The sequence below is a fragment of the Carcharodon carcharias genome, chromosome 9, assembly GCF_017639515.1.
Source record: "Carcharodon carcharias isolate sCarCar2 chromosome 9, sCarCar2.pri, whole genome shotgun sequence".
Taxonomy (NCBI): Eukaryota; Metazoa; Chordata; class Chondrichthyes; order Lamniformes; family Lamnidae; genus Carcharodon; species Carcharodon carcharias.
The window spans coordinates 127,044,936-127,064,404 of NC_054475.1; the positions used below are offsets into that span (position 1 = coordinate 127,044,936).

At 41.7% G+C, this 19,469-nt stretch overlaps 1 protein-coding gene across 1 annotated transcript in view; it reads left to right on the top strand.

Moving 5' to 3' along the window:
• The first annotated feature begins 525 nt into the window (after positions 1 to 525).
• The window catches only part of LOC121282508 (MICOS complex subunit MIC27-like), a 58,768-nt gene continuing 39,824 nt past the window's right edge, over positions 526 to 19,469 (top strand). The window contains exon 1 of the mRNA XM_041196214.1: positions 526 to 666. Coding sequence (XP_041052148.1) covers positions 565 to 666 — 102 coding nt within the window. The 5' untranslated portion in view covers positions 526 to 564. The remainder of the gene's footprint in view (positions 667 to 19,469) is intronic.

Consider the following 19,469-nt stretch of genomic DNA (forward strand, 5'->3'; position numbering starts at 1 on the left):
TGAGCTGCCCTGCCATGCCTCCAGTTGAAAAAAAATGCTCACTTAAGTTAAATACAGTAAAAAAGTTAAATTATTTATGTACTTTAAATAAAAACTAGAACCCTTACTTTTCTTTAGCTTAATCTATTTTAAACTGGAGAAAAACACACCCACTACTCATCAATGTGCTCTCATCTTTCCCTTGTTGGTCTTCTCAGGATACAGAGTAATACTGTGGACATCAGTAATAAAATTCAGACTTATGCGTAAGTATTCTGTTGCTTTGGCTTATTTTGGCATTTTCTCAGTTTGAGTGGTCTCATATTAGTGCTGCCCTAAAAAGAGACCCTTGCTTGTGATGATTTTAGTTTAGTGACCGTGGGGACTTGTCGCTGGATGTAAAGATCCCCCAGTTAGGTCACTTTGGGCAGCACCAACACTCCCAGAGCAGACTGTGGCCGGCACTGAAAACATTGCGCATCTGCTGGATCTGACACTGAGTGCAATGCGCATATCCAAGCGCCGACGCTCAGTACTGTAGCCGGCACCTCGAGCACGGCTGAAGTTCCAAAGCCAGCACCACGCATGTTCTGTAGGCAGCACTACGGGCAGTGCGCATGTTCTGGAGCCGGTAACGCCGGGCATTGCGCATGTTCTGGAGCAGGAGCTGTCGCCATGGTGTCTCAGGTGAGTGTCCCTGGCCGTTGTCCGGAGCCGAGACTCAGGCGCCCGGACTTCGCTTCGTTGATCGCGCTGTGAGGGCGAGTGCGGCCCCATGCAACTGGAGCCCGGGGCCCGCTCTTGGTGGCAGTGGATGGCCGCTGGCGTTGGCACTGAGTTCGTGTGACAGAAAGTCACAGGAGTGAGTTTATAGATCAACAACACCATATCTTTATATAGCGCCTTTAATGTAATCAAACAGCCTAATGTGTTTCACAGGAGCATTATAAAACAAAATATAACACCAGACCTCATAAAGCAGTATGAGATCAGATGACCAAAAGCTTGGTCAAAGAGGCCTCTCTCTCTTTTTTCAGGTGCCCTGCCATAAGAGGGTGTTGGTGACCATGAACCTCTATGTTAATCTTGCTCTGGAGACGTGGATTGTCTTCCTTGGTGGTACAGTCATCAAGTTTGCATAGCTCTTTTTTAAAAAATCGTTCTTTATCTACTTCAATCTCTTTTACTATTGATTCTTTCCTATAAGCATCAGACTTTATAAATCATAAATTCTTATTACGTGCCCAGGAAATTCTAACTGTCTATTCCTGATCATGGTCAGCAGAGTTCTTTTGGTCTCAAATTTTACTAGCACCCTTTCATTAGTAATGTGACTTATCCAAGATATTTTCATTATTTGCCTCAAAGGCTCTGCAGCCTCAGTTTTTCTCTGCATTGCTTCACTGATTGTCCAACACTCACTTCTGTATGTTAAAATTGATGTGATGAAGTAATCCAGGATACTCAGCTTTGTTTTGGCAAAGAGTTTTAAGAAATCAGACAGTCTGAGATTTTAGAGACAGTGAGGAGTCACGGGGTGATGATGAGGTAGAGCTGGGTGTCGTCAGCATGCATGTGGCTTTGTGATGTCACCAAGGGACAGCATGTAGATGAGAAATATGAGGTGGCTAAGGAATCCTTGGGGGCCACCAGAGGTAGTGGTATGGGAGTGGAAGGAAGCCAATGCAAGTGATTCTCTGGCTATGATCAGTTGAACAAGAATCGAACCAGGGGAGTTTAGCCCCATCCAGCTGGACAGTGATGGAGAGGTGTTAAGGAGGATGGTGTGATCAACTGTGTTGATAGCGGCAGATAGGTGAATGTATGTTTGTGGATATAAGTATAATTTTTATGGAGTAACATATCCTAAGATGCTTCACAGGAGCATTATCAAACAAAATTTGACACTGAACTGATAAGATGACTAAAAGCTTGATAAAGCGGTAAGTTTTAAGGTGCGTCTTAAAAGAGAGATGAGAGAGGTTTAGGGCCTAGACAGATGAAGGCATGAACACTTTTTAAAAAAAATATAAAGCAAACTGTTAAGATATTTGTCTGATTTGTAATGTGCACTGCAGTAAACTACAATGTAACATTTTTTGAAAATTTAGATCAAATTTTATATATGAAGTAAATACTGTTAAGATACTGCATGTCAATACTTGCAACTGAAAAAGTTACCATTTCAGGCACTCAATATCAAGCACTCCCACATCAGGTATGGTGCAGCTAGATAAGAAATTAAACTCCTACGACTCTGCCTCACTAATGTGCCTCGACCTCAGCAAAGAACGCAACAGTGAGGCAATTTTACTGTTTTCCACATTGACTGTCCTTAGACCATGCTGGAGTGACAGTGCCAAATATGAGGTAATTTAGTGCAGTTGGCTGATGCTCACTAGACTGAGACTTATTTCACATTATATCCTTACTGTTAATAGATGAGACTTTAAAAGTCTGAGTTGGTTTGAAGCCCAAGTCCCGGATATTCCAAGCTAGTCTGTTGCCATTTCTATTAAGATACATTTTGTCAGGAATCCTTGTGACGTTTCCATCCTTATGTAGGGTTTTTCCATCCTTAGTTAATTTGCTTTTTTGGTATTGGCTTCACTTATGATAAGAGTTGTTCCTGAATGTGAAGTGCTTTAATGCAGTGTTTTTATTTTCAACTGGACTTTTTGAGCCTGTGTAATGTTTCTTTTATATAAGATGTACACTGGACCCTGTCCAGGATGTGTGTTTCTGTCTCTGGCCCCTTGTAGACTACATTACCTTCTTTTAACCTTCTAAAAATACTCTGAGGAGCTCAAGAAAAAAACTGAAGAACATCGATACTTTCATCCCAATCTGTTAAAATTTTGAAGCCTGGTGACTGTGAACATCTCTCCCAGAAGATACCTAAACTGAGAACTCAGTGGGATTAAACATGTCTACCTCTTTCACTGAATAAGCTCAACATTTTCTACATTGCAACAGTGATGACATTTGAAAAGTGCAATTGGTTGAAAAGCACTTGCCCTCCTGCTCTATAGGAGCTTTTGTCTTTTGAATCATGTTAATATAAGGCCTCATTTTCTCTCTCAGGTGGATATAAAAGATCCCACAGCACAATTTTGAAGAAGGGCAGGGAAGTTCTCCCTGATATCCTGGCCAGTGATAATCCCTCAACCAATACCTAGAAACAGATTATGTGGTCATTGCTGTGTTGTTACTTGTGGGACCTTGCTGTGTGTTATATTGATTGTTCCTTTTCCTAAATTACAGTTGTGTGTATACTTGAAAAATACTTCATTAGCTGTAAAGTGTTTTAGGATGTCTAAGTGTGAGAAAATCTTCCTTTTTTCCTTCGTCATTGGTGAATGTGATTTCCCCTCAGGACCATTATTCATGGTTTAAAATTTGACATTCCAAAGATGTCTGTTGGAGACTGAGACAACCTTGCTTTATAGCTCCTCAAACAGTGGTTTCAATGTTACTGTAGCCTATCAGAAAAATCTCCTACGGATAATGAAACTGCTCCAATGCTGCTACAAACTGCCAAGTTGTACAAGATCCCTGATTGTGGCATTTGCCAGCTTTCACCTCTTTCCCTCCACGTTGCTGCCCTTCAGTGTAGATGGTGGTAAATATCCATTTGTGGATATTTAATATAAGGACTGAATATTTCTGCATCTCACAAGACCGGTCATCCAAATAATGAAAAGTGCTGCAAACTTTTTTCTTCATGAGTGGAAGACGCACTCTACCCAGGACATTGGACAACATCTGGCAGTTGACATTTTATTGGGCAACAAACCCACAATCACTACCGTCTAAAGATTCTAGAAGGATAAGGGTAGCAGACACATGGAAACACCACCATCTGAAAGTTCCTCCGCTCACCATTCTGACTTGGAAATATATCGCTGTTGCTGGGTCAAAATCCTGGAACTCCCTCCCTAACAGCGCTGTGGATGTACCTACACCACATGGACTGCCGTGGTTCAAGAAGGCACCTTCTCAAGGGCAGTTAGGAATGGGCAATAAATGTTGGCCTAGCCAGTGATGCCCACGTCCCATGAATGAGTAAAGAAAACAGCAAAGCTAATTCTTCAGAGTCTCCAGACTGTTGCCTATCACCTTTTGTAGCACCTAATTCATCATGAAATGGATGCAGCTTAGTCTTGTTTTCTTTAATTAAACAGGACCATGTGATTTCTGGGAGTTCAAGGATAATACAGTACCTCAATGGGCATTTCTGTGCATCTGTCCATAGTGATGCTCAATATGAATGTTGGAAAAGAGTAATGGGCTATATTTAAAGTGGAAATACCTTGATTGTACCCAAACTATATTCCCACAAGGGAGAAAGATAGGGAAAACAAATCCAGAGCTCTCTGGATAAGGAAAGAGATAGCGAGCAAGATGAAGCAGAAAAAGGATGTATATGACATGTCAGGTTGATAATTCAATTGAGAACCCAACTGATTAAGGAAATTTCGGAGGTCAAATGAAAAAAATGAGAAGCAAAAAGAGAGTATGAGAAGAGACTTGCAGCTAATGTAAAAGGAATCCAAAAGTCTTTGTAGGTATGTAAATAGCAAAAGGGTGCTAAACGGAACAATGGGGCCAATTAGGCACCTAAAAGGGATTGATGTGAAGTCAGGGGGCTTAGCTGAGGGGAAAATGGCAGAGGAGTGCAAGTAGATGAATTGCTCTTGTGGGGAGTTGACATGGACACAACAGTCCAAATGGTGGCCTCCTGTTCTGTAATCATTCTATGATTCTAAATACCTGCCTGGATTAGATGCACTCCCTAACAGTTAGGTGTTGCTAGCAGTATGACAGCCATGTATGAATTTGAAGACTGTGTGCACATATGTTTGGGAGGTCAATATTATAAAGACATATTGCATCAAAAAGCGGAAAGTACATGCTTCAGAATCCTGTGCAAGGACCTCTTTGAGCTCAGGCATCAAGATACCAGAAACAAGACTCAATGGCAAACCGCAGCAGAAGCGCTGGTCAGAATTTGTAGGCCAGCTTCCATGTGGAAAGAGTAAGGCCTTCTTGGAGTTAAACACTTCAACATCTTAGAGTTATTTTTGATTAATTTAGTTACTTTTATAGAGAGAGCCATTTCACAGGTCTGCTGCATGGAGCTTTGAACAGATCCATTCCGTGAGAATAGACACTGTGGAATGATGTAGGACAAGAGGTGTCTCATGCCGCATATTTTTCCTAAATCATGCATTTGTTCATGTGTCTGTAGCAGTAACTTGGTATGTGCCTCATACTGATCATATAATGCTTAAGTATGTACTTCTGCATATGTTTTCTCAGATACATGGTTCTCTCTTGGTCTGTGGCAAAGCATGTCAGTGTGAACACCAGACTGTCCAGCAGAAGAGTTGTATTTTCATCTGTTCATGCCATTTGTCTATGAAGTCTAACATTCCTGTCCTGATGGACTGGATTTCCATGCTGTATTCTGTTTCATTAGCTGCAATTTTCTTACCTGGAGAAGTTTATATACTTCAGGCTTAGAAATATTAGAAGTTTTAATATATTTTGGGCATTTGTATGCCTCTCATCAGCCAAAATTTGTATTGCCCACCCTATTTCCAGGACCAGTTTCCTCTATAATTGTAGGTGCATGGGGTTTGGCATAAGTAGCTGTGAACTGAGGGGAAATGGGTGCAAGAAGTAATCCAGACCTTCTCTGCAAGTTTTTCTTGGTTAATTCTAATTGTTAGCATAAGGACTTACGGTGGATCCCATTGTCCTGCTAAAGTATAAAACTGAGTATAGCAGTTAAATTATTGATTTTTTTGCTCTCTGGTGAGTCACAAACCATGAAAAGCTTTGTCCTTCTTGTATACCAAGCCGCATAATGTGATCACAACTAAAGCCCTGTGACACTTGCATTTGCATTAAATGGACAGTAATGGACAGATGAAATCCGTTGCAGGGCTAAAATCTAATTGAGTTTAGGTACCTGGTATTTGGTGCCTGTGTTGCACAGCATATAATGATTGCACTTGAAAGTTAATAGTTGCGATCCTGTGAATTTATAGTGAAGCATCGCACTGCTGACAATTGAAAACCCTGTGCTCTCTTCAATAAGCAAAATAGATGTATTTCCTGAACAGTTGATGACAGGCTGAAACCTTTTTCCCTCTAGGTGGAGTACTAACCATAGGCAGAACTATTCTTAATAAATTAATAATAAGTGCACCTTGAATTACTGGATTTTGAAAATGAGTTTTTTTTAGCTTCGATTTTTAATAAAAATGAAGCAAATTTCAGTACATAAAAAGTTCCATGTTCAGCATTACACAGAAAATTGTAATGGGATCATTGGATATTTACAATCATGTGGTGTATGTCAGTGTTCACTACAAATCGAAAATTTAAGGCACAGAAGGGGGCCATTCAGTCCAGCGATCTGTGCTGGCTAAAAAAAAGATCCTCTACTCCCTTCTAGTGCTTTTATTTTGCTTACTTTCACTTTAAGTCTAAGCCCCCTGGTTTTTGAGCTTGCTGCTAAGGGAATTAGGTCCTTCCTTTCCAGGCCTCTCATAATTTGTACACTCCGTTAAATCTCCACTCGGCCTCCTCTGTTGAAGAGAAAATAACTCATCTTTCTTCTTAGCTAAAGTTATTCACTCCTGGCAACAGCCTTTTAAACCTTCTCTGTACTCTCTAATGTGATCACATCCCTTCGATAATAGTGACCAGTATTATTTAGAGTAATCTAGCTGTGATCGAACCAGTGTTTTATACATTTCCAGTAGAACCTTCCTGATCCTGCATTCCATGTTCTCGGCTAATAAGGGAAAATATTCCTTATGCCCTCTTAACCACTTTATCTACCTGTTCTGCTACTTCGGGGATCTGTGGACCCTCCAAGGTCCCTCTGCCCCTCTATACTTTTCAGTATTCTACCTTTTATTGCGTATTCTCTTGCCTTGTTTTCCTTCCCCAAACTTCTCTGATTTGCGTTTTATTTGCCATTTTTTCTGCCCTGCAGTCTACAGTTTTCTTCCTCATTAGCAACCACACGGCCAATTTTTGTATCATCTGCAAACTTCTTAATCAGGTCCCCTACTTTTAAGTCTAAACTATTGATATATATACCATGAAAAGCAAGGGATCCACTCCTGAGCCCTGCAGATCCCCACTAGAAGCAACCTTCTAGTCACAAAAACACTAAGACAGTTTTGGATCCAACTTGCCCTCCCCTTTGAATCCCACGAGCTTTTCCTTTTCTGACTATTCTGCCATGTGCCACCTTGTCTAAAATCATGGCTAAACCCATGTAGACTACATCAAACACATTAGCCTCATCAATCTTGTTATCTCTTTGAAAATTTTAATCAAGTTAATCTTCCCTTAACAGATCCGTGCTGACTGTTCTTGACTAATCTGTGCCTTTCTAAATAATACTATTTCTAAGAATTTTTTTCAATAATTTGTCCACTATCAAGGTTAAGCTGACTGGCCTGCAATTAAATGGTCTATCCTTTCCTCCCTTTTTAAACAATGGTGCAACTTTTGTAGTCTTCTAGCACCACACCTGAAGCCAGAGAGAATTGGAAAATGATGGTCAGGGCCTTCACTGTTTCCTCCTTTGCTTTTTTGTATTCTTTCATGGGACTTGGACATCACTGGCAAGGCTAGCATTTGTTGCCCATCACTAATTGCCCTTGAGAAGATATTGGTGAGCTGCCTTCTTGAACTGTTGCCGTCCATGTGGTATACCCAGAGTGCTGATAGGAAGGGATGTTAGCGCTGTTAGCAGCCTGGGGTGCATTTCATCTGGGCTTGGTGATTTATCTACTGTCAAAGATGGCAAACCCCTTTCTAGCTATGTTTATTTCATTTAAAATTTGCCATTTCTCCTTAACTACAATATCTGCACTGACCCCCACTCCTGTGAAGACAGATGCAAAGTATTAATTCAGAAACATGGCCATGCTTCCACCTCTACACATACTATTTTTTTGGTCTGTGGCCCACTCCTTCATTATTTATCCATTTGCCCTTTATGTATTATGAAATATCTTTGGGTTTTCCATGATGTTACTTGCCCGGTATTTTTTTTTTTCATGCTCTCTTTTGCTTTCCTATTTAGTTTCATCCCTCCACTTTATACTGCTGCTGGCTTTCTGCAGCATTGAGCTCTTGATATCCGATATAAGCTTCCCTTTTATTGCCTTATCGAATTCTGCATGTCCCTTTGACATGTGGTGGTAAGGTGGGATGGTGGTTTGGATAGGCAGGGTCTGCGTTTGGATCTCCAACCCTTTTTCTTTGTGGAAACATGTTTATTCTAAATCCTTTCTATCTCCTTGAAGCATCCCATCACTCAGATACTGACTTACCTTCATGTAGCTGTTTCCAGTTTATTTTAGTTAAATCACGTTGCAGCTTAGTGAAATAGACTTCCCAAATTTTACTGAATTATGATCACTACCACTAAACAGTTTTTCCACTGATCCCCTTGCACCTACCCTGGTTCAGTCCCCAAAACTAAATCCAGAACTGCCCTTTATCTTGTTGGGCGTGTGATGTGTTGGCACAAAAAAGTTCTCCTGAATTCATTTTAAAAAACCTGTACCTTCTGTACTTTGTTATACTGATTTTATCCCAGTTTATATTAGGATAGTTGAAATCCCCTGCCATATCCCCCTGCTCTATTGCTTCTGTACTCCCTTTGAGTGTTTGGGGGTCTATAGAGTACTGCCAGCAGTGTGATTGCCCCTTTTTTGTTCCTCAGTTCAGTCCATATGGCCTCATTTGGCCCTTCTAGCAATTCCCTACATTACAACACTGCACTTCAAAAGTACTTTGTTGACTGCAAAGCACTTTGTCTTGTGTCCTCAGAGATGTGATTTTTTTTTCTCTACCAGTATTGCGACCCAGCCCCCTCCTTTTATATTACTCCTCTATCTCATTTGAAAAGCTTGTAACGAGAAATGTTGAGCTGCCATTTCTGCCCTTATTTAAGCCATATTCAGTAACGCTATGATATCATACTTCTATGTGTCTACCTGTGCCCTCAGTTCATCTGATTTATTCACTAAACACCTTGATTGAAGTATATGACAATTACTGAACTACTTATATATTATCTATTTTCTAGCCATTGTTCCCTCTGCCTTTCACACTTATTAATTTCCTGCATTCCATTTCCAGTTTTGCTTCCTTCCCTTCTAAACCCATGTTCAGCTTCCACACCCCTGCCAAACGAGGGTAAACCCTGCCTTACAGCATGAGAAAACCTCCCCTCCACAATGTTGGCCTGTGCCCGATTTACTGACTGCTTGTACAGACCCCATTGCCCCAGAACCAGTCCCAATGTCCCTGGAATCTAAAGCCCTCCCTCCTGCACCCGCTCTCTAGCCACATGTTCATCCATTCTCCTATTTCTATATTCGCCAGCATGGGGAGTAATTGAAGATTACTACCATTAAGGTCCTACTTTTTAATTTCTAGCTCCCTGAACCTGCTTACAGGACGTCATCCCTCTTTGCATCTATATTAGACACCGATATGTGTGGCCACCTCTGGCTGTTCACCCTCCCTTCACAGAATGTTCTGTAACTGCTCAGTGACATTTTGGACACTGCCACTAGGGAAACAACATACCATCCTGGAATCATGCCTGTAGCCACAGAAATGCCTGCCTGACCTCTCCAACTATTGAATAATCACTGTTAATTTCCTGACCTTCATCCTGCCCCCAACTACGCACTGTACAGCTGAACAATCTTTGGTGTCAAGGACTTGGCTTTCGCTGCAATCCCCAGAAGAACCATGGCTCTCACCAATATTCAGACTGAATAGCTATTACAGAGCGAGATGTACTCTGGGAACTCCTGCAATGCCTGCCTTGTCCTCATTGTCAACCTGGCATTCGCCCATTTCCCCCTCTACTTGCAAACTCTTAAGTTGCAGGGTGACCACCTCCAGAAATGTACTTTCCATATAGTTCTCTGCCTCATGGATGTGCCACAGTGATTCCAGTTGCTGCTTGAGCTCCGAAATCCAGAGTGAGAGTAGGAGTAGGAGTGGAGCTAAGGGGAAGCAGGAGCTGCAAATAGAGGATAAATTCGTGCCCAGTCTCGGGGCTAACACTTGCCTAGAGTGAGAATTGGAAGCAGGAACAGACTGGGGCATGCTCAAGTTTGAAAAGTTAGAGAAAAAAAATCAAACTGTGCCATCACAGAAAGCCCATGAGTTGATTGGCTGAAAAAGGAGTGATTCGAAGGAGAATGAGACAAAACAAGACCTGTTCCTGTTTCTTGTGATATTTTGAAATCCGTGGCTCAAACTGCTGCTGCTGCTACTACTGATGACCCTTCCTGCACATGTGGTTGTCCGGGGCAGGAGAAATGTCCTGACATTCCCACATGGAACAGAACGGGCATTGACATGACTAAGTTGTCTTGCCATGCCTCATTTATTAGACTACTAAATTTCTTAGATAACCCACTTTCTTAAATTAAAGAAAGACAATGGTAACACTCATTAACCAATCATCTACCTTCTGTCCTGTGGCATTCATTTTTTTTTGTTACTTTTGTATTCACTGAGTATATTATATCGCCTTTGCTCAGGTCTGCACTCTGTCCTGGGCCTTCACGCCCTCTGTTTATGCTCTTGCACTCTCTGCGTCAAGTAGTTTTTTTCCTCTTCATTAAAAGATGTGCAGGTTAGAGACTGAAGTTGGGTGCATCCAGATGGCTCACACTTTTGCTAATCACTGTCTTGTCTGGAATTGCAGATCTGTTGCAATTTGTTTTTCTCTTTGCCCAGTTTTTCTTGCCATAGCTTCGGGATTAAACATTTGGCCAGAATTTTCCTGTTGATGATTTGGGGGTGGGGCCCGCTCGCTGACGGGAAAATGACGTGGAATGACGTTGGGAGGAACACCAGATGTCATCCCGGTCCCTTTAAATTTTTAGGAAGGCAAGCGGACAGCGAAATCAGCTGTCTGCCTGCCAACCTGTCAATGGCCAATGACAGGCTAATTAAGATCATTATAGACCCGCCCGTCCAACCTTAAGGTTATCAGCGCGCTCCTGATAATGCATGAAACCTCATCCACTAGCGGGATGAGGTTTCATGTCCGTTTTTAAAAAGCGTAATAAAGTTTATGTCATTTTTATTAACATTGTCACATGAGGGGGACATGTTAATAATATTTTTATTTTTCTATTTTTTAACTTTTGTGCACTGTCACTAATCTCCCTAAGACAGCACTTAGTCTCAGGGAGCAGTGCACTCTTTTGTGTGCTTGTGCGAAAGAGCGCACTTTGACAGAAGGCCGCTGGGCGGTCCTTAATTGGCCCACCCACTCAAAATGCCAGCGGGCCCCGTTTCGGTGGCAGGGGTCAGCTGTCCTCCCACCGCCGAGCCAGTGGGGCCCGCACGCCCACCAAGGGCAAAATTCTGCCCATTGAACTGCCAAGTCTTTGGAACTGGATTGTCACAACTGTAATTACAAGGTAGCTTTCATCTTGCTTTGAAAGGAATTGATAGGAGTTTGTTTTGCATGTCCAGTATTTGTGGGAAAATATTTTCTAAGCTTTACTTTTGCCTAAAGTGCAAACCAAATCACTAGACGTAACCCAAGGTTTGAAAGAACAAAATCTGGATTTGTTTTTCATATGAAGCAATAATAAGTGGATTAACAGCCACCTCTTTCAATAAGCACATTCCTCCTAATAACGCTTTTGGCTCAGAATCACTTGTTGTCTTGATGACATTTCTGAGGTGCATTTCTCCTACACTGCATTTGTCCTGTAACAGTAGTCCAAAGCCACGGTCTGGAACCTGATTGTGGAGCAAAGTGGAATAAGACTTTTTGAAGGAGTTTCTGGGGCAACTCGGGGCCTGATTCCAGATTTACACTGCAGGAATTTACAGACACTATGGGCTGAATTTTCACAGTGACAGAAAGTCTCCCACACCTTAGTCAAAATATTGCCAGAGCCCTTAATCTGGAGGTCCCCCCCAACCCCTGTATCAGGCGTCAACATTTTCACCAGGGAGGTAACAGGAGCAGGATGTATTTAACACATCCATGGTCCACGGAGCCTGCAACACATCTGTCTTCAATCAGAAGCAATTTTCACCATCCGGGTTTCTGAAACGCAACTTGTGGACTTTACAATTTGAGGAAAAGGTCTAAACCTACCAGACCCCTTTGGAGAGGTAAGGTACCCCCTTGGAGAGGTCAGGTACCCCTCTAGGATTGTTAAGAGTAGATGTTAGCGTGTGACCATTTGGGGAAGTTTTTCTTGAATCGGGTTTGGGGAGTTGGGAATTTTGCACCCGACTCGGGAGCAGAAATCCAGTCCCACATTTATAATTTAAATGCAACCTAGCTACCCTTTGAGCAGGATCCACTTGTTTTTGCAGCATTATATTAACAAAACTAAATCTAACACTGCAAAATTAGCTTTTAAAGACAACACTGAATCATAAAGAGTTAAATGATTTTCATATATTTTGACGTATACATGTCAAAAGTTTTTTAAAAATTTAGACCTGATTTTAGTAGTTTGAGAGCAGAATTGTAAGTTGATTGTAAGTTCAAAAATAAATTTCAGGAAAGTTCTCTCTTCTCTGAGCAGAGGACTGACTGTTCTTTAACAGTCCCAGAATCCCGAACAGAACAGAACCCCGGCTTCCCCCATCCCCAGAAGTTTCTGCCATTTCACAGAGCATAACTTTGTGTGGAATTTATCACTGAAAATGAAGTTGTCCTTCAATATTCTAAGTGTTAAGCCTGGGTCATTACCAACCTTGCTTGTGTATAGAAGTGTATTTCCAGCTAGCCATGAGCACATTTGGGGAATGTGATATTGTAGAATTGTCGCAATGTTTCATTATTGGAATATTTTTTAGTCTTGACTTGGAAACTACGGTAGGTAAATTATGGAAAAGTAAACCGACTTCCTGTCACTTGATTTAAGTGATGTAAATACATGCAGTGCTTGCCAAGACAATGCATTAAATTAGTTTGTCCTTTTATGTATAATTGAATACATTTTCTGAAGATTTCCTGGTGGCTTGCTCAAGATAGGATCAAAATAACATGCTGGCATTTCTGAAATCAGTGTAGGCTTTAGTTAAAATAAATAACAACTCGCATTTATATATAACACCTTTCATGACCTCTATACATTCCAAAGTGCTTTACGACTATTTTTGAAGTACAGTCACCACATGTAATGTAGGAAACATGACAGACAATTTGTGCACAACGACCATCCAAACATCAAATGAGGTACTGACCAGATCATCTGTTAATGATATTGGTTGAAGGATAAATATTGGCCAGGACACTGGGGAGAGCTCTTCTTTGAATGTTCCTACTTAGAACAGTGATGACACTCCTAAAAGTACTTAATTGGCAGTATTGTGCTTTGCAATGTCCAGTGGTCTGGTCTGCAAAACCTCTTTGAAAAAGATCAGATTGCTGTAGTTACTGCAAGCTCTATGCAATGATTTATTCCTACCGTGCCCTCCACACCAGCTTCTCTGACATCTGGAAGCTGAATAGAGAATCCATCCAACCTCCAGTCCTTCCCAAAGGGGTTATTTTGTAGTATGGGCCTAAAAATTAGAGCATTAGTAAATTATTTGACCATGTACATCACAGCCTAATCTTCTTCTCTTTGACCTCCCCACATGTGCAGGGATCACTGGACCCCTTGATGTTTTACTTTAATTACCCCAGAGAAACTGAAGTACTTTTGTAACTCCCTACTGCACTAACTCTGAGCAGAGCTAACTGCACAAACTTGATCTGTTTGAGTCTGCTTAGAGGTACATTTACCCACTAAGGTTAACAAGCAAACCTAATCTTTCTAAAAAGGTAGCCAGGGGATGCGGAGAAAGATTGAGGATATAAATGAAAAAGGTGGGCTCCTTATTTTTGTGGTTCTGAAAATCACAAGCTACAACAGTCAAAATTAAAATTAATATTTGTGAGCTGAGTAAGTGCAACCTTGTTAAGTTTAATTAGAAAACTGTTAAACGAGCTACCTGTAGCATTGCCACCAGGAACCACAGTTTCATTCTTTCAAGTGAGTATGGAATAGATAAAGAAAAAAATTGGAGTATTCGCCTCGTTTCTCCCTTTGTCACCATCCATCTCCAGCCTTACAACCTGCTGAGATCTCTGCGTTCCTTCCATTCTGGCCTCTTGTGCATTCCCAATTTTTTTAAATTATAAATTGCTCCTCCATTAGTGGTCAGGCCTTCCGATGCCTAGGCCCTGGAATTGTCTCTCTAAACCTCTCGACCTCTCCCCGCTTAAAACACTCCTTTTCACCTACCTTTCGCATATCATAATATTGAAGAGTCATACGGACTCGAAACGAAACGTTAGATGCTGTCAGACCTGCTGAGTTTTTCCAGGTATTTTTATTTTTATTTTTGTTTTTGTTTTGGATTTCCAGCATCCGCAGTTTTTTGCTTTTATCTTAGTAATCCAGAGGCCCAGGCTAATGACCTGGAAACATGGGTTCAAAACCAACCATGACAGCTGGTGGAATTTAAGTTCATTTAACAATAAAAATCTGTAATTAAAAGCTAGCCTCAGTAATGGTGACCAGGAAACTATCATCAATAGTTGTAAAAAAACCTATCTGGTTTGTTAATGTCCTCTCGGGAAGGAAATCTGCGTTCCTTGCCAGGTCTGGCCTCTGTGTGACTCCAGACCCACAGCAATGCGATTGACTTTTAACCACCCTCTGAAATGGTCTAGCAAGCCACTCTGTTCAAGGGCAATTAGGAATGGGCAACAAATGCTGGCCTTGCCAGTGATGCCAACATTCCATGAAAAAATATTTAAAAAATTGCTGTGCTGGGGAAATGCATTAGTAATGGAGCCACAATAAATTTTTGATGTGAGCTCTGTAAAAGATGTTAATTTGATACTGACTTCATCAGACAAAGAAATATTATTGCAAACCCTGCAGGTTCACCTCCTTGTACCAAAGAATGAAATCCTGCATTAAACACCTAAGAAATTCCTAGTCCTGAGGATTGATTAGCATTGTGAGGAAAGTAATACACTGCTTCTTGGCCAGGAGGCTGTGCTTTACGATGATCACCTTCACACCTTTTGAGATGATTCTCATGAAAGAACTCAATTGAGATGACATTGCGCATGTGTAGCATAGGATTCAGAGACAGCGAATTCAGATTCTAGTATTGAACAAAATTCCCAGCTTTCCCAATTAACCATTGGTTTTACTGTTCTATAAAGATTGGATGCCTGTTGTAATTGTATGCAGAAGAATGATTTCTAGGACCACAAAATGTGACCTTTTTTGTATTTGCCATAATGCAGTGTACTGTAGTTTAGATTTCTCTGCAAGAAAATAAAATTATTAAATAAATACATGATGAAATAACTAACCTGTGTTTTTTGTTGCTGCCAACTTGAAGCAGTTTTTTTAGTGTATTGCTTACTTGGAGAACTGAGTGCTGTTTTTCCAACAGCCTTAACTGCAGATGCATTGGAAGAAACTTCATGCACAGAAACCACACTTCATACAATTAATAGTTTTAAGTTTTCAGATGAGCAAATGCAGAGGGTCGGAAATCTTTGGAATTCTCTATCCCAGAATACTGTGGAAGCCAATATGTTGAGTATTTTCATGGCTGAGATCAATAGATTTTTGGACATTGAGAGAATCAAGGGATAGGGGATAGTACAGGAAAGTGGAGATGATGTGGAAGTTCAGCCCTGATCTGATTGAATGGTGGAGCAGGCTCAAAGGGCCTTACAGACTCCTCCTGTTATACATATGGAACCACAAGTTAATCGGCTCAACACTAAATATCTCTGCAAATATGCCAAGTGGGATTTTTGAATACGGAACTTGTGACTTTCATTGATACCCCATTAAATTGGATGTACATTGTATGTTTGGGTTACATGAAACATGCAAATCCCTTGTCAACACTGCACTGCAACATGTTAACATCATTGCTGCAACAGTGTACCATATGTTTACAAAACAAATTGTAACAGCTGTTGCCTCCTTTGGCAATGTAATGCCATTTCAACCTTGAAAATACTTGAGTGTAACAAAGTAAGTTACTTTCAAAGCCACAAAACAGCTATAATAGTTCTGCTCCGACATGAAATTCTTTGGTATGTTAATACAAGAACTAATTGTTTTGTGCCAACATATAACAATATAATTAGCTTTTCAAATATGCCACATGTACACAACATGAATGAAATGGCAAGAGTTTTAGCCTTCTAAATTTTGAACAAAAGTTTAGATGTGAATTTGCAGTATAGGTAAGACAACATCTTATTGTTGCGAAGGGTCAGTTGGATAGAATAGACTAGGGTTTACCTATCTGTACTTAATCACTTGCAATTGTTTTGAAATAGAACAATAAATCACCGAATAAGTTTACTTGGATTCAACATAATTACACTTTGCACTTTGGAAAGAATTGTAGTTCCTGTTTCATAGCAGTCTTTTTTTTTCTATTCTATTATGGGATGTGGGGGCACTGGCTAGACCAACATTTATTGCCCATCCCTAATTACCCTTGAGAAGGTGGTGATGAAACGCCTTCTTGAACTGTTGCAGTCCATTGGTGTAGGTACACCCACAGTGCTGTCAGGGAGGGAGTTCCAGGATTTTGACCTAGTGTCGTTGAAAGAACGGCGATATGTTTCCAAGTCAGGATGGTGTGTGGCTTGGATAGGCACTTGCAGGTGGTGGTGTTCCTATGCATCTGCTGCTCTTTTCCTCCTAGTTGGTAGCGGTCATGAGTTTGGAAGGTGCTGTCCAATGAGCCTTGTGAGTTGCTGCAGTGCATCTTTAGATGGTTCTCACTGCTTCCACTGCGTTGATGGTGCAGGGAGTGGATGTAAAACGTGGTGGATGGGTTGCCAAGCTTCTAGAGTGTTGGAGTTGCACTCAGCTAGGCAAATGGGGAGTATTCCATCATACTCCGGACTTGTGCCTTGTAGACGGTGAGCTGTCTTTGGGAAGGCAGGAGGGGAGTTACTCCCTGCAGAATTCCCAGCCTTTGACCTGCTCTTGTAGCCACAATATTTCTGTGGCTAGTCCAGTTCAGCTTCAGGTCAATGGTAACCCCCAAGATGTTGATAGTTAGGGATTAAGCGATGGTAATACCATTGAATGTCAAGGGGAGATGTTTGGATTCTCTTTTGTTGGAGGTGGTCATTGCCCAGCACTTGTGGCGCAAATGTTGCTTACCACTTATGAGACTAAGCCTGATTGTTGTCCAGGTCTTGCTGCATTTGGACCTGGACTGCTTCAGTATCTGAGGAGTCATGAATGGTGCTAACATTGTGCAATCATCAGCGAGCATCCCCACTTCTGAGCTTATGATGGAGGGAAGGTCATTGATGAAGCAGCAGAAGATGGATGGTTGGGTCTAGGACATTACCCTGAGGAACACCTGCAGTGATGTCTTGGGACTGAGATGATTGACCTCCAACAATCACATCATCTTTCTTTGTGCTAGGTACCACTCCAACCAATGGAGAGTTTTTCCCTGATTCCCATTGACTCAAGTATTGTTAGGGCTCCTTGACACCACACTCAGTCAAATGTTGCCTTGATGTCAAGGACAGTCACTCTCACCGTACTTCTTGGGTTCAACTCTTTTGTCCATGTTTGGACCAAGGCTGTAATGAGGTCAGGAGCTGAGTGGCCCTGGTGGAACCCAAACTGAACATCAGTGAGCAGGTTATGTCTGAGTAAGTGCTGCTTGATAGCATTGTCGATGACCACTTCCATTACTTTGTTGATGATCAAGAGTAGACTGATGGGGTGGTAATTGGTTGGGTTGGATTTGTCCTGCTGTTTGTAGAGAGAACATACCTGGGCAATTTTCCACATTGCCGGATAGACGCCAGTGTTGTCGTTATACTGGAATAATTTTACTAGGGGCATGGCTAGTTCTGGAACACAAGGCTTCAGTACTGTGGCTGTAATGTTGTCAGGGCCCATACCTTTGCAGTATCCAGTGCCTTCAGCAGTTTCTTGATGTTGTGTGGAACAAATCGAATTGGCTGAAGACTGGCATCTGTGAGTCTGAGGGGACCTCAGGAGGAGGCCGAGATGGATCATCCACTTGGCACTTCTGGCTAAAGATTGTTACGAATGCTTCAGCCTTGTCTTTTGCACTGATGTGCCCCACCATTGAGGGTGGGGATATTTGTGGAGCCTCCTCCGGTGAGTTGTTTAATTGTCCACCACCATTCATGACTGGATGTGGCAGACCTGCAGAGCTTGATCATTGGTTGTAAGACCACTTAGCTCTATCACATGGTGTTTCTGCTGTTTGGTGTGCAAGTAGTCCTGTGTTGTAGCTTCACCAAGTTGCCGTCTAATTTTTTTAGGTATGCCTGGTGCTGCTTCAGGCATGCTCTCCTGAAATATTCATTGAACCAGGTATGATCCCCCACTTGATGGTAATGGTAGAGTGGGTAAATGTCAGGCTATGAAGGTACAGATTGTGATTGAATAGAGTTCTGCTGCTGATGATGGCCCACAGCGCCTCATGGATGCCCAGTTTTGAGTTGCTAGATATGTTCATAATCTATCCCATTTAGCATGGTGGTAGTGCTAGTGGGACTTCGTCTCCACAAGAAATGTGCAATGGTCGCTCTTACCAATACTGTCATGAACAGATGCATTGGTGATATGTAGATTGGTGAGGACGAGGTCAAGTAGGTTTCTTCCTCTTGTTGGTTCCCTCACCAACTGTCTAGCAGCTACGTTCTTTAAGATCCAGCCAGTTCAATCAGTAACGATGCTACCAAGCCACTCTTGGTGATAGGCATTGAAGTCCTCCACCCTCGGTACATTCTGTGCCCTTACCACACTCAGTGCTTCCTTCAAGTGGTGTTCAACATGGAGGAGCACTGATTCATCAGATTACGTGGCAGGGAGGAGCAGGAGGTTTCCTTGCCCATGTTTTACCCAATGCCATAAGACTTCATGGGGTCCAGAATTGATGTTGAGAATTCCCAGGGCTGTTCCCTTCTGACTGTACACCACTGTGCTGCCACCTTTGGACAGGACATAGCTAGTGATGGTGGTGTCTGGCACATTCTGTAAGGTATGATTCTGAGTATGACTATGTTGCCTGACTCATTTGTGGACAGCTCTCCCAATTTTGACACAAGCCCCAGATGTCAGTAGACTTTGCAGTGTTGACAGAACTGGGTTTCCAGTGCCTAGGTGATCTGTTCATTTTCATTCCTTTTTGTTGGCTTTGCGGTGGTTTAATAGAACTGAATAGCTTGCTAGGCCATTTCAGAGGGCAGTTATTCTGGAGTCACATGTAGGCAAGGTAAGGACGGCAGATTTTCTTCCTTAAAAATGGGTTTTTACAACAATCGATGATGGTTTCATGGTCACCATTACCAAGATCCAGGACTATTAATTGATTTTAAATTCCACCAGTTGGCTTGGTGAGCA